The sequence below is a fragment of the Cricetulus griseus genome, assembly GCF_003668045.3.
Source record: "Cricetulus griseus strain 17A/GY chromosome 1 unlocalized genomic scaffold, alternate assembly CriGri-PICRH-1.0 chr1_0, whole genome shotgun sequence".
In the NCBI taxonomy this organism is placed as follows: Eukaryota; Metazoa; Chordata; class Mammalia; order Rodentia; family Cricetidae; genus Cricetulus; species Cricetulus griseus.
The window spans coordinates 190,243,714-190,257,225 of NW_023276806.1; the positions used below are offsets into that span (position 1 = coordinate 190,243,714).

The following is a 13,512-nucleotide window of genomic DNA, read 5'->3' on the forward strand; positions in this document are numbered from 1 at the left end:
TAACTCAGTAGTAAGAAATTAAATAATGCTAAATATAGCATATTGTTTCTTGTAGCATACAGAAATATGATGATAAAAATCATGGGCACTACTTATATTCCTAACTTCAACTACTCACGATTGTTCATACACTTAAAAAAGATGTAATTTTGTATACTAATGTTCTAAAATTCGGCTTTTTTTTTTAGAACTATTTTTATTATTTATTTATTTATTTTTTTGGAGGTTTTAAAGTCACCAAGGGACTGCTTTTAATAGACCATATTTTTTCTTTCTTTTTTTTTCTTTGCTTTTCATTTTTTACAAGATTTCTTTTTTTTTCCAACTTTTTTTATTTGAATTAGAAACAGGATTGTTTTACATGACAATCCCATTTCCCTTCTCCCTCCCGTCCTCCCCTACCCACCCCCCAACTAAAACCTTATCTGTCACATATCTTTTCTGCTCCCCCTGGATGGTGAGGCCTTTCATAGGGTGTCATCAGAGTCTTTCATTTCCTTTGGGGTAGGGCCTAGGCCCACCCCCGTGTGTCTTGGCTCAGGGAGTATTCCTCTATATGGACTGACTACTCCTGCACTTAAGCTGCTTCATCAAGGATAGTAAAGGCTTAAATTTACACTTACCTGATTAGACTTTTCTACTGTACTACTGGGTACCTCAGTAGTGTCCTTCACAAAAAAGTTGTCTATGATGTGTCTCTCAGCACACTCTTGACTGCAAACTGGGCATCGAATGACTCCAACTGGGAAAGACAAAATTGAATTTGAAGTTTAATATACTGAGACCACCACATCTCATTTAAACTGTAACTGGATGGAATTTTTGTTCCTAATAATTTTAAAGTTCCTATTTGCTTTCTAAATTCATAATATAATAAACACACTAAATATGGCATACGCCCTTTTAATTTTAATTGGTATGCCCAATGGCTTTTGTTTGTACTAATCAACAATCTCTCCATCCCTGTTTTTCAAACCTAAGTAGTTTGTGTTTTCTGTGTATTTGAGATAAGGTCTTGATGGGTCATCCCTGCACCCAATGTCACATATACTTTCTACGGAACAAGAACTCTGGATCTCTGCAGACCAACAGAATCAGAAATTCTGGAAGAAATTACAATCATCTCTGGCTAAAGCCTCCACAAGCCCTTAAGAAACATGATTTTGTTTCCTTGAACAGATTCAAACTGTTTCTATGGGAAAGTCCGCTCTCATAGAAACATGTAATATACACAATGCACTGGTCTAATGCAGACTTAAGGAAACGCCAAGGTCTTCAGATACTTATGGTTTGAATGTGAAATGTCCCCTACAGCCTTAGCTGGCAGCACTATTTTTGGGTGTTTGAGAAATTTCAGGATGTAAGGGCTAAAGGAAACAGGCCAATGGATACATGTCTTGCAGATCATATCAGGCCCCCAGCCTCTATAACTGCCGGTCCACATGAGGGGAACAGTCTCCCTCTAACTGCTCCCTATGTCACCATGGGCCCAGAATCATCAGAGCTTAAACTGTTTCTACTTGGTATTTTGTCATAGCAATGAGAAAAATGGCTTTTATAAATATATTTTTGCCATGAAATGTATGAGATATGCATAAGAACAAACACAAAGTAATGCAAAGGCCAATTTTATCTGTGTACATTTAAATAACAACAACAACAACAAACAACAACAACAAATCCTATGGGGCCATGCCTTTCATCCCAGCACTCAGGAGGCAGAGGCAGTCAGATCTCTGAGTTCAAGGCCAGCCTGGTCTACAAAGGCGTTCCAGGACAGCCTCCAAAGCTACAAAGAGAAACTGTCTCAAAAAAACTCCCCCACTCTGGAAAAAAATTCCTAGGGCTGGAGAGATGGTTCAGTAGCTAAGAGTTGGCTGCTCTTCCAGAGGACCTAGGTTCAACTCCCAGCACACATGGCAGCTCACAACCACCTGTTATCCCACTTCCAGGGGATCTAATGCCTTATTCTGGGCTCAGTGGGAACTGCACATAAGTGGTGTATAGACATACTTGCAAGCAACACACACACACACACACACACACACACACACACACACACACACAGTTAAAAATTAAAAAAAAAACTTTAAAAATATCCATCTGAGATCTCACACATGTGAGACTCTAAGTCTGACCAGCAACTGAAGCAAAAAAAAAAAACAAAAAAAAAAACACAACACACACACACACACACACACACACACACACACCCACCATTCAAACTCCACAAGAGCCATAGGTTATCTAATGAAACCAGGCATGAGAACCCAGAATTTGAGTTGTCCATAAGGGAGTCCAAGACACTCCCCAAATAATACATGTTATTGCTGTTGCTGTTGGTTGTAATACAAAGCTTGAAGGTCAGTCCCTATTGCTGAAGACACTATATACTTCAGACACAAGACCTGGAAGAACTGAGCTAGATCTGATTTGAAAGCTTCTCCCTGAGAGTTAGCTTTTATAGTACTGGCAGGTACTATGCAAGCTTCCAAGGGAGAGCAGCAACCAACAGACTTACATAGCTCTAATGCCTATGAACCATGATAACCATAAGGGTCCATAAAATGGCATTAATCTTGGTGGTAACCAACAGCTTTCCAGTTGGACTCAAGACCTACTCAACAGGAGGAAAACCATGCCCAGTACCAGAAACCTAACCAACTACCTAGGGCTAGGTTGAGACCATGGATCTTAAAGGAGAACCTACCATCATCACTTTACTGAATCAGCGTACTCCCTAACTGCACTCTGAATATTTATCCTAACACCCACAGATAAATGTAAGTTTTTACCCCTCATCCAATAAGCTCATCTTTACAACCATGGGAGACAGAAAACCACAACTGGTTAAAAATTAAGAGGACAAGTGATCATGAAGTGCCCAGCTAAGACTCGGGACACTGTGGAAGAGGGAGCAAAAAGACTATGAGCTAGAAGACCAGAAAATTTGCTGTGAGAATGTGTCTCCTAGACATGACAAAGCATAACAATATGACAGCCTAAACAAGACCTGAAGAGCAGTGCAACACCATACTAACATAGAAGGGGAAACCTCATAGGGACACACCCACAGACAAAGATATACAGGCAACAAATGAATGCTTGAGTCAAGACAAACTGTTCTTCCCTAGGGATGATGCCCCTAATTGGTTCTCTAATTTCAAGTGGTCAGTCATGAAATCACACAAGTAATACTAAACTGACTGACTGACTGAGCAGGTATATTTATATATTTAGGCATTAATATATTAATATATATATATATATATATATATATATAGAGAGAGAGAGAGAGAGAGAGAGAGAGAGAGAGAGAGGCCATGGTTTCCAGAGGGGGTCTGGGGGGATATATCAAATAAATTAGAGGGAGGAAAGTAAAAAAATGTATTTCATAATAGCAAAATATTAAGAACTTAAGAATAAACTTCACAAGATATGAGAGGTTGCTGCTGAGAAAAATGCTACATTATAAGACAAAAACTTCAAATAATGAAGAAAACATGTTCAATATAGCTATACATCATGGTAATCTCTGGTTTTTACTAAAATTTTGTTTGGAAAACATGTTTATTAAATAATGGCACTTAACTACTAAGCCTTAGTACATGGTACTAAGGTAACATGGTACTTTTGTAAAAATAAGAAAATCAGAACTGAATATGCACACCAGAAACATCTCCGTAGAACTGATGTGGCACCAGCAATGAGCAGGAAAACACATTAACTCTACAAGTTGCTGGGATGGCACTAATTATCTGTTGCAGGATATTTGATCACACTGTGAACCTGAAATTGTTATTTACTGGAAAAATCTCTTTCTAGTTGTAGTGTGGCTCAACTCTAGCACACACCTTGAATCCAAGAGCTTTCTGCTTGAATATTGTAAACAGGATTAAAAGGTCAACCTTATGTCAAGAGGTGAAGCAAGCAATCAGTTGACAGGAAGTGAACAGGAAGGAAGCGACAGGAAGGAATCCTATAGAAATACTAGATTTAAGAAAATTTAAGGAATTGGTTATTTCACATGGTATGCATTCACCCCTGATCAAGCAGTTATTAAATTCAGGGGCAATTAAGAATAGAATTATCTCCCAAGACTGGAAACATTTGGCAACAGCAATACTGGAAGATAGTCCTCAGTTACAATGGAGCACATGGTGGAAAGAGAAAGCTAGGGCCGTAGAACAACAAAATGGTGCTAAGCGTATTAATATTTCCCAAGATCAGTTTCCAGGCAAAGGTCAATATCTTGAGTTACAAAGAAAGTTTCAATTTGATGTTTACACCTTGGTGCTATGCTACTTAGGAGCTTTGCTTTGAATGCTTGGGAAAAGGTTAAAGAATCAGAAAGAGGTCTAAGTCATTTATTAAAGTTATATAAGGCCCAAAGAAGCTTTCACTGATTTTTTTTCACAAAAATTGACGTCAGCTGTAAATACAATAGTATCAGATTCAGAAGTCAGACAAATATTAGTCAAATCTTTGGCTTTTGAAAATGCTAATTTAGAACGCAAAAGGGTGTTTAGGCCTTTAAAGGCAAGATCAGTACCCATAGGAGAATGGATCAGAAATACAGTTTGATACTGGACCTTATACTTCTAATGGTGAGACTTGGAAATGAGCACTGTTTTCTAAAAATAAAGAAAAACCAAAATGTTAGGTGTTTTAATTATGGTAGACAAGGACATCTGAAAAGGGAGTCTAGAGGCAAGGTGCTCCAGAAACAGTATTCTAGAAGTAATTCAAATGGAAGACTCCAGTCTTCTGGAGTATGGAGGTGTGGCAAAGGCTGGCACTGTACTAATTAATGCAATCAAGGGACAGGCAAGGTAACCCTTTGCCATTGGGAAATGCCCCGAGGGGCCACATGCCTTTAATCTCAGCACTTGAGGTATGTAAGATGGGAGCAGATATTCAGTAGGGGCATTTTTGGTCTCCAGCCACATTCCAAGCAATTAGTTTCCAGCCACACTGAGGGCAGGATTGCTTCAGCCTGGATAGAGGTTAAGAGCTACTGGCTTGGTTGCTTTGCTTATCTGACTATCAGCCTGGCCTCTAATATATATCGCTGAGTTTGATTTTTGCCTATTTATATGCCCCTATGAAAAACAAGTTTTTGCCACACGTGGCTTGTCCTTGTGATTGTATACAGCTTGAACTCATGAGAACTTCACTCATGACCTTTATTAACCCTCAGAATATAAACTGTCTAATGCAACTAGTCAGTGGATGTGGTGCACACCTTTAATCCCAGCACGCAGGAGGCAGAGGTAGGCTGGTCTCCATGGGTTCAAAGCCAGCCTGGACTATAGAATGAATTCCAAGACAGCCAGAGCTACACAGAGAGACCCTATCTCGAAACTCCGGCTCCTCCCCACTCCCGGCAAAAATAAATCTAATGCTCTGAATAAAGTTGGCTATTGCATGAAACTTCAGTCCACCTCATTTGTCAGCTCTATTATCCATGTCTCACCACCCCTGGACAGGTGACGTGCTCTGATATCCATCCTCCTACACCTGATCATTTTATCTTGCTCTAAGTCTTTTTTTCCCATTCCCTGTCATTTACCTTATCATCTTCTAATTTTATTTACCTATGTTGTTTATTTAGTGCCTGGTAATCCCAAGTATAATATAATCCCCATTAAGACAGAGGTATTTAGTCTGTTTAGTTCACTGATAGTCCAAAGTACACTAACAAATGGGCCTGGCACATGGTGTTCAATAAACATTTGTTGAGTAAATGTACAACGTCCTTTGTGCAAAACACATACCTGTTAGCCACAATTAAAAATTATTGAGAAACTCCTACTTTACCATCTGGAGATATGTTCTAAGAATGCCAGTAACATTTTATATAAAAGATCTTCTTTTGTAACAGCCTAAATGTGTATACAGTAGCAACAAGTTCCTGTATACCACATTCAAATAGTAGATAGCTAGACAGGAACAAAATAAACACAAATAAAACAAACAACTTAGCCAAATCAAAATGAAAAATCTTGTTCCCTTGAGCTTTGCCTATCCTGAGCTTAGCTGCTCCTGGCAGTCAAACTGGATGGGTACAATAGCCCTTGTTGGCCCTGAGGGGCAGGCAGCCACACCCAGCCTGGGTCTGCTTGAGACACAATGAAGGAAAAAATAAAAGAAAGAAAAAAGAAAAAATCCAAGAAAGCACGCAGAACTAATAAGACTAGAAGAAAAACCTAATATAGATTAGTAAAAAAACTCTGACAATGGCTATGTCTAGAAAGAGGAAGCAGGGCGCTTCAAGTTCTTTCCTGAAGTAAATAGTTTCCAAGCCCCAAGAAAAGAGGCTTGCCAGTTTCTGTGTGAGCTCTTACTTGGTTCTGGAGGAGCCCAAGAACCTATAATCTTCACCACGTCAGTTCCAATGCATTCAGTGTCACACAGAAATAGGAATCACACCTTCAGTGCCATACAACATTACCTGAATAAATAATAATAAACAGAGCCATACTGATCTCAGTTTCTCTCAGGCTAGGGAGGTCAAGCTGACTGGCCATGGCGAGTAAGCACGTAGCTCTGAGTGGTCAGGGTTCCCAGACAGAAAGTGACACTGAGATAAGGATTTAAACAAACAGCTGGCTGAAGCTTGAGGTTGGGAAGTGCATAGCTCAGAAAGTTAAGTCTACTAAAGCTGCTTCATGCTCTGACCTTGGATCAGCAATAAACACCTGGGAAATTGACCTTGTGTATTTGTCTCCAGGGGCAACCAGTTTGTTTTGAAGTCTAAAATTAGCTGTCTTTGTGACTGAGAATAAATACGATTACTTTCCTATGTCAGTCTGAGTAATGAAAAAATAGCCTAGTATTCTTTCTATTCATCAGAATTATACAGTTAAGCAGAAATCATCTTCCTGACTACCCACAGTTATGTGTGCCCAGTAGATGTAATATTTTCAGGAGATAAATACACAAGCAGTGGGAATAATACCCATAGCTGGTTTTAGTGGCACATGAGAAAAACTACAGACAGAGATAGTTATTCACAGTCAGTAACCCCATGATCTTTGCCAAGTGGGGCTTCCCATCAGAGAATTATTCATCTGGCAGGTCAGCCTGTTGAATACTAGTTGTCACCTGCTGTATACTTCCTGACCTCTGGCATGATTTGAACCCTGCCTCATAGATAAGTATTTAAATAGACAGATATTATGGCTAGGGGCATACACCTCAGTGGCAGAACAGCCCAAAGGGTCTAGGATCGATACTCAGTGCAAAATGGAACAAAAAACCAACAATTAACGAAAGCAAACCAAACTGGCTTTAAAGCCATGTGGACCGTATTCTTAGATTAGCCCTCTTTTATTGATGATAACTCCTAATCTGTTATCCTCTCTAACTTGGTATTAGACACCAAATCTGTACTTCTCAATTACATCCCCAAAGCACATGTGTTTTCAGTACAAAAATAAGCAAACAAAACTTTAAAAAGCTAAGACATTTCATATCATACAGTAATTATAATCAATGTCTGACTGAAGTAAATCTATTAGACACACCATCCTAGGAAGAGTGGGGATAATGGAGAATACAGATAATTTTCTTTATTTTTAAGGAGATATTTGAAATTACCCAGGCAAGGAAGGTGTCACTTTAGAGAAATCAGAAAGCAAATGAAATAAACTGTTTCACTTTACCATTGCCTAACAACACTAAGAATGCAGAATATATTCCAGAAACAAACTAAACTACTTGCTTGTTAAGTTGGAACTTACTAACAGTGTTCTTTTCTGCATTCTAAAACAAAGAAACACAATACAGAATGTTTTCTTTGCCCATCTAAACTTAAGTTTCTGTGTTTACTAGAATTACAAAGCATATTTGGGCGATTGTAAGTCATAAAACATGACTGCTGTAAGGAACTAATTTACTAATCACAATTTTATAAGTGTATCCAAAAATCAACTAAGTATGATTTACTTTCATTCATTTTTATTATAAATCAAATGTCTTATTTTAGCTTCTGGATTCTGCGATATATGACTTGCTATCTCACTTTTAGTCTTTTTAGTCTTAGTCTCTAAACGTGAGCTTAATGCAGTTTATAATTTTACTTTGTATGTCATGAATGGTTAGCATATTTTGCTCATTTCTATGAAAGAGATGTAGATTTTAAGGTCTAGTTACATGCCCAGATTAAGTGACAGGAAGTGAATGATCAGAAGTGAATAATCAGAGAATTATCATCCCCAGTCAAGACATATCAATCCCAGCTATCTGTGGAGAAAAAGGAGTTAATGTAGAAACTACAAATTAGTGATCTGTACGTGGGCCATTCATACTATTAATGGCTTGCTACCAAGACACACACACCAAAAAAATCACATGACAATGATGAGGGTATGGGGAGAAATGTATTGTCAGGCAACTTATCAAGCTGTTAACCACACAAGAGTGTATTTAGACAAACTAAGATGGCTATGAAAGTATTGTAATACAGCTGGGTGATGGTGGCGCACCCCTTTAATCACAGCTCTTGGGAGGCAGAGGCAGGCTGATCTCTGTGAGTTTGAGGCCAGCCTGATCTCCAGAGTGAGTTTCAGGACAAAACAAAACATCCCAACAAATTACTGTAATACAAACTTATGGAATCATCATTGCAGTCTGCTTTTGTTTGTTGTTTGTTTTTCGAGACAGGGTTTAGCTTTGGAGCCTATCCTGGCACTCGCTCTGGAGACCAGGCTGGCCTCGAACTCAGAGAGAACTGCCCTGCCTCCCGAGCGCTGGGATTAAAGGCTTGCGCCACCAACACCCAGCTGCAGTCTATCTGTTGAATGAATGAATTATGTGGTCTGTTTATCAAAAGACTTCAATAATATCAACAGACGAATACTTCACATTTAAAAAATTTTAAGATTTGTATTAATTTTATGTGTATGAGTACTTTGCCTGCATGTACATATGTGTATCACATGTGTATAGTACATACAGAGACCAGGAGAAGGTATCAGATCCTCTGGAACTGCAGTTACAGATGGTTGAGAGTCATGAATGGGTGCCGGGAACTCAAAGAGAAGCCAGTGCTCATTGCTGAGCTATCTCTCCAGTGCCTGTATAATCTTAAGATGCTGGGGACTGAATCCAGGGCCTTACACATGCTACCCAAGTGCTCTGCTACTAAGCGACATACCATTAGCCCAGAAGCCTACTTTTAGCTACACACACACACACACACACACACACACACACACACACACACACACACACACACACACCCTACAATAGAGATATATTCAGACATATGTTCAGGACAGTTAGTTATTCAGGTGAAATTGGACAGAGGCATTTCTTTTTTCTCATTTGTAGTTCTTAGTGTTAGGGTGCAAAATCTTGAAATAAGGAGCTGAGTGGAGCAGCCAGATCCCTGTTCCGGTTGTCTTGGAAACAGGATATCCTTCACTGCTTTAAGTCCAATGAATATTGTTGCCACTGTTGTTATACAACCAGGGTAGCTGTTTGCTTTCTGTAGTTCCTCACTTGCAGTACACAAACAATACTTTATCTGCTTTGGACAGATTTCCTTGAGGGGCTGGTTGGCAATGAAAACTTAGCTTCTCCTGGTCCTCTGATGTCTACTTTGAGTAATAAACCTCCATCATGTAACGTGTGTATATGTCTCACTGGACTTTAAGTAGTAAAACTGCAGCAGAAGGTGCAGCAGGCTAAAATAGTAACCAGGCTTCACGGGAGGAGAAAAAAAAAATCAAAAAAGCAGAACCTAGAGAAAGCACACTGACTATACAACAGTTATCATCAGAAAACACTGATGATGATCATAAAGGGTAGATCTTCATCTACAATCTTAAGAATCTACAATCTTAATACACAATGCACCTAACCAATAGAACATAATACATTTTAAAAAAGACACAGCTGAAAAGAAAGATAAATTTGCATTATAATTGGATATTTCAACTCTCCTCTCTGAATAATCAAGAGTAGTGAGTAAAAAATCAGTGGCAATACTTGAAGAGCCAAATAACTTGATAAAATGACATTTAATTATCACCCAACAATATCAGAATGTAAATTTAAATGCAAAGGAGATGTCATCGAGATGTAACCTTATGGTGAACAATAAAACTTGTTTTGAAAGAACTAAAAACAGGGTTGGAGAGATGGCTCAGTGGTTAAAAGCATTGGTTCCTCTTCCATAGGACCTGGATTTGGTTCTCAGCAATGGCAGCTTACATTTTCCAGGTCCTGGGATCTAGCACCTTCTTCTGGCCTCTCCTGGCACCAGGCATGCACACAGTACACACATGCATGCACACAAAGGCAATGTATTTATAAACAATAAAGTAAAAATAAACTGAATTCTTAAAAACTAAAAAAAAAATACAGCCTGTTTCATGACCAAAATGAGACATCTTAGAAATTAGAAATAAGAACTTTCTAGATATTTGTAAATTAAACATATTTTCAAATAACTCATGGTTAAAGAATGATTTTTAAATTAATAATGTTTCTATCTGAATAATTTAAAAAATAAATTTGAAGGACTTAACACTATTTGTCCCCATAACTATAAAAAACACTTCAGTAATCTAGATAAGTGGTATTCAAGTCCATTCAGAAATACAAACAGTTTGGGGCTGGAGAAATGGTTCGTTCATCCGGTAGGAGCATGCTCTTCCAGAGGCTCTGACTTCAGTTCCTAGCACCCACAACAGGCAGCTGTCTTCTGGCCTCCATGGACACTGTACTCATATGTACAAACCCATACTCTGACATACATTTATACATAAAAGTAAAAATAATGGAAACAATGAAGCAGAGCAAAAGTCCAGAGATAAACACATATACCCACATAGAACACAAAACAAGTCTTTAATCAGAATCTCAAAAAGAATTTTATAGAAATGAAATAACCCTAAAAAGTTTCCAAGATGAGTGAATCCAAAGAATAAAATAGTTAATATGCTAATACTGAAATCAAAGACAGAGAGAAAACTCTTTAAAGAAAAGGAAGGAATTATCATGAAAGAAAAGAAAGACAAGACTCTTAGCTACAAAAGGAGTTAGGAAATAGGAGAGAGAAAAAGGAAGGAAGGAAGGAAGGAAGGAAGGAAGGAAGGAAGGAAGGAAGGAAGGAGAGGGAGAGGGACAGGGAGGCAGAGAGAGAGAGAGAGGGAGAGGGAGGGAAGGAGGGAGGGAGAAGAGAGAGAGAGAGGCCCAGGCAGCCTGGCATAGTGACACATGCCTACAATCTCGAGGTAGAGGCAGCAGGATCTAGAATTCAAGGCTAGCCTAGGCTACAGGAGACTGTCCCACACATACACACATACATGCAAAGAAAAGAAGAAACAAAAAGAGGGGAGATCCTAAACTTAGTAGATATATTATTAATACTATATAAAATGTGCTACTTGAAAGTTAATGTGATAAATAAGTTTTGATATAATAGACTTGGTGATAAAATTAATGGTATGTCACCAAACTAGCAAACTTATTAAAATCACTTACTTTACTTTTATGCTGATAAAAAATTGTGTGTGAATATGTACAACATTTGTCTGTGGTCAATAGTCAAACTTCTTCCATTATCACTATTTCATCCCATAACTGTTATAGAATATTTTAAGATATTTGCTTATGTTGTGGAACATTTGTTTAATGATACAAAGATACGGAGCTGGAGAGGTGGCTCAGAGGTTAAGAGCGCCGACTGCTCTTCCAGAGGTCCTGAGTTCAATTCTCAGCAACCACATGGTGGCTCCCAACCATCCATTGTGAGATCTGGTGCCCTTTTCTGGTGTGCAGATATACACGAAAGCAGAATGTTGTATACATAACAAGTAAATAAACTCTTAAAATTAAATAAATGATGCAAAGATAGTTGCATTCTTTTATGTTGCATTTGTGAAGCTGTGTTACTTTACCTGTCTAAAACACCTGCTTGGTCTAATAAAGTTTAGTTGAATGGCCAGTAGCCAGGAAGAAAAAAAGGATAGGCATGGCTGGCAGGCAGAGAGAATGCAACTCAGCCAGCCATGGAGTAAGAGTGAAAGTAAGATATAAAGAAGAAAAGGAAAAGTCCAGAGACAAAAGGTGGATGGGATAATTTAAGTTAAGAAAAGCTGGCAAAAACAAAGAATAAGCCTCCATGTATATATATTTATTTGGGAGCTGGGTGCCAAGCCCCTCAAAAGAACAAATAATATAAAAGAGTAAAACAAGACAAAAAAACAAAACAAACAAACAAAACCCAACACCTTACCTAATTCCATTTAGGTAACCATTTTCATTAATTGGTTTACTAAACCATTTTTTAAAAACATTTTCTAGTTTATCTAATATCTAATTTTTTTCTGTTTTGCAAAAGTATTTTTCTTACACAAAAAGTAGCTACCTACTGTCTATACTACACTTCAGCTTGCTCCTGCCTATTCACTTATGGTTAATTTCAGTAAAATACACAACACATCTGATTTTGTTACCCCCCCTCCCACACACACACACTGGGTGATTGTATCTGAGTTATACAGCATTATGTCTCCTCTAATGGCTTACTTTCAATCTTTTGCATTACAGAGACAGAATGAGTAACTGTCTATATATCACTTTAGACTCATGCTAGGTGTGCTTTTAAAATAGACTCCTAGAAGTGGGTTTATGGGTCAAAAGATAAAAGAATCACCAACATTTCAAGAACCGTCAAATGTACCCGCATTATAAATGCATGCTATCTAGTTTTCACACAGACATACAACTGCCTCTTCCTTTAAGAGTAATCCAAATGGGCCCAATACCAATCGATATATCTGTAACACAATTGCTACAACCAAAGCTCAGGGAACACTTGAGAAGAGGGGGCAGGAAGATTCTAAGAGTCACAAGCCCAGCTGCTTTAAAAAACAAAACAAAAAACCAAAGAGTAATCCAAATAGGCCCATCAATCACAAGAGAACAACCCTCAAGAAGGCTGAAATATGAAAATTTTTTTAAAGATGGGAGGGGCCAGAAAGATGGTTCAATGAGTAAAGGCACTTGCTACCAAGCCCAAGAGGAATTGGCATGGTGGAAGGAGGGAACCCACAGGTTATCCTCTGACCTCTAAATGCATGTGTTGGCTTGCACACACAAAAATGAGTGCAATTTTTAAATGAGATAATATACTTTGATCTCAGAAGCCCCGACTTTTACTGATAAGGGAACTGACTAAGGTAATCCCATTTTGTCCAAACTTCACTGTGTCTGCCTAGACACTTCTCACCCTTCCACCCCTGCCCCAATAGCCACAATAGCCCTTGGCAATGCTTTGGGGCTATCAGTGACCCAGACCATGGTCCAGATGCATTAACCAAAATAATTAATGTTTGTGTAAGCTAAAACAAACTAAAATTATCTAGAGGAAGTACCAATCAAAAATAATTGTGTTGTGTCTGGAAAATACTGCTTAGCTCTGCAAAAAACCAGATGGTTACAAGGTTATTTCAACCCCTCTCAGAACACTGATGTCATTGTGGTTTTTGTCTTTAA

General features: G+C 38.4%; 1 protein-coding gene across 1 annotated transcript in view; it reads right to left on the reverse strand.

Annotated features, from left to right (window-relative positions):
- The window catches only part of Trim24 (tripartite motif containing 24), a 96,609-nt gene that overhangs the window by 55,138 nt on the left and 27,959 nt on the right, over window positions 1-13,512 (reverse strand). Inside the window, 1 exon segment of the mRNA XM_027391468.2 lies at window positions 624-742. Within this exon segment, the coding sequence (XP_027247269.1) occupies window positions 624-742 (119 nt within the window).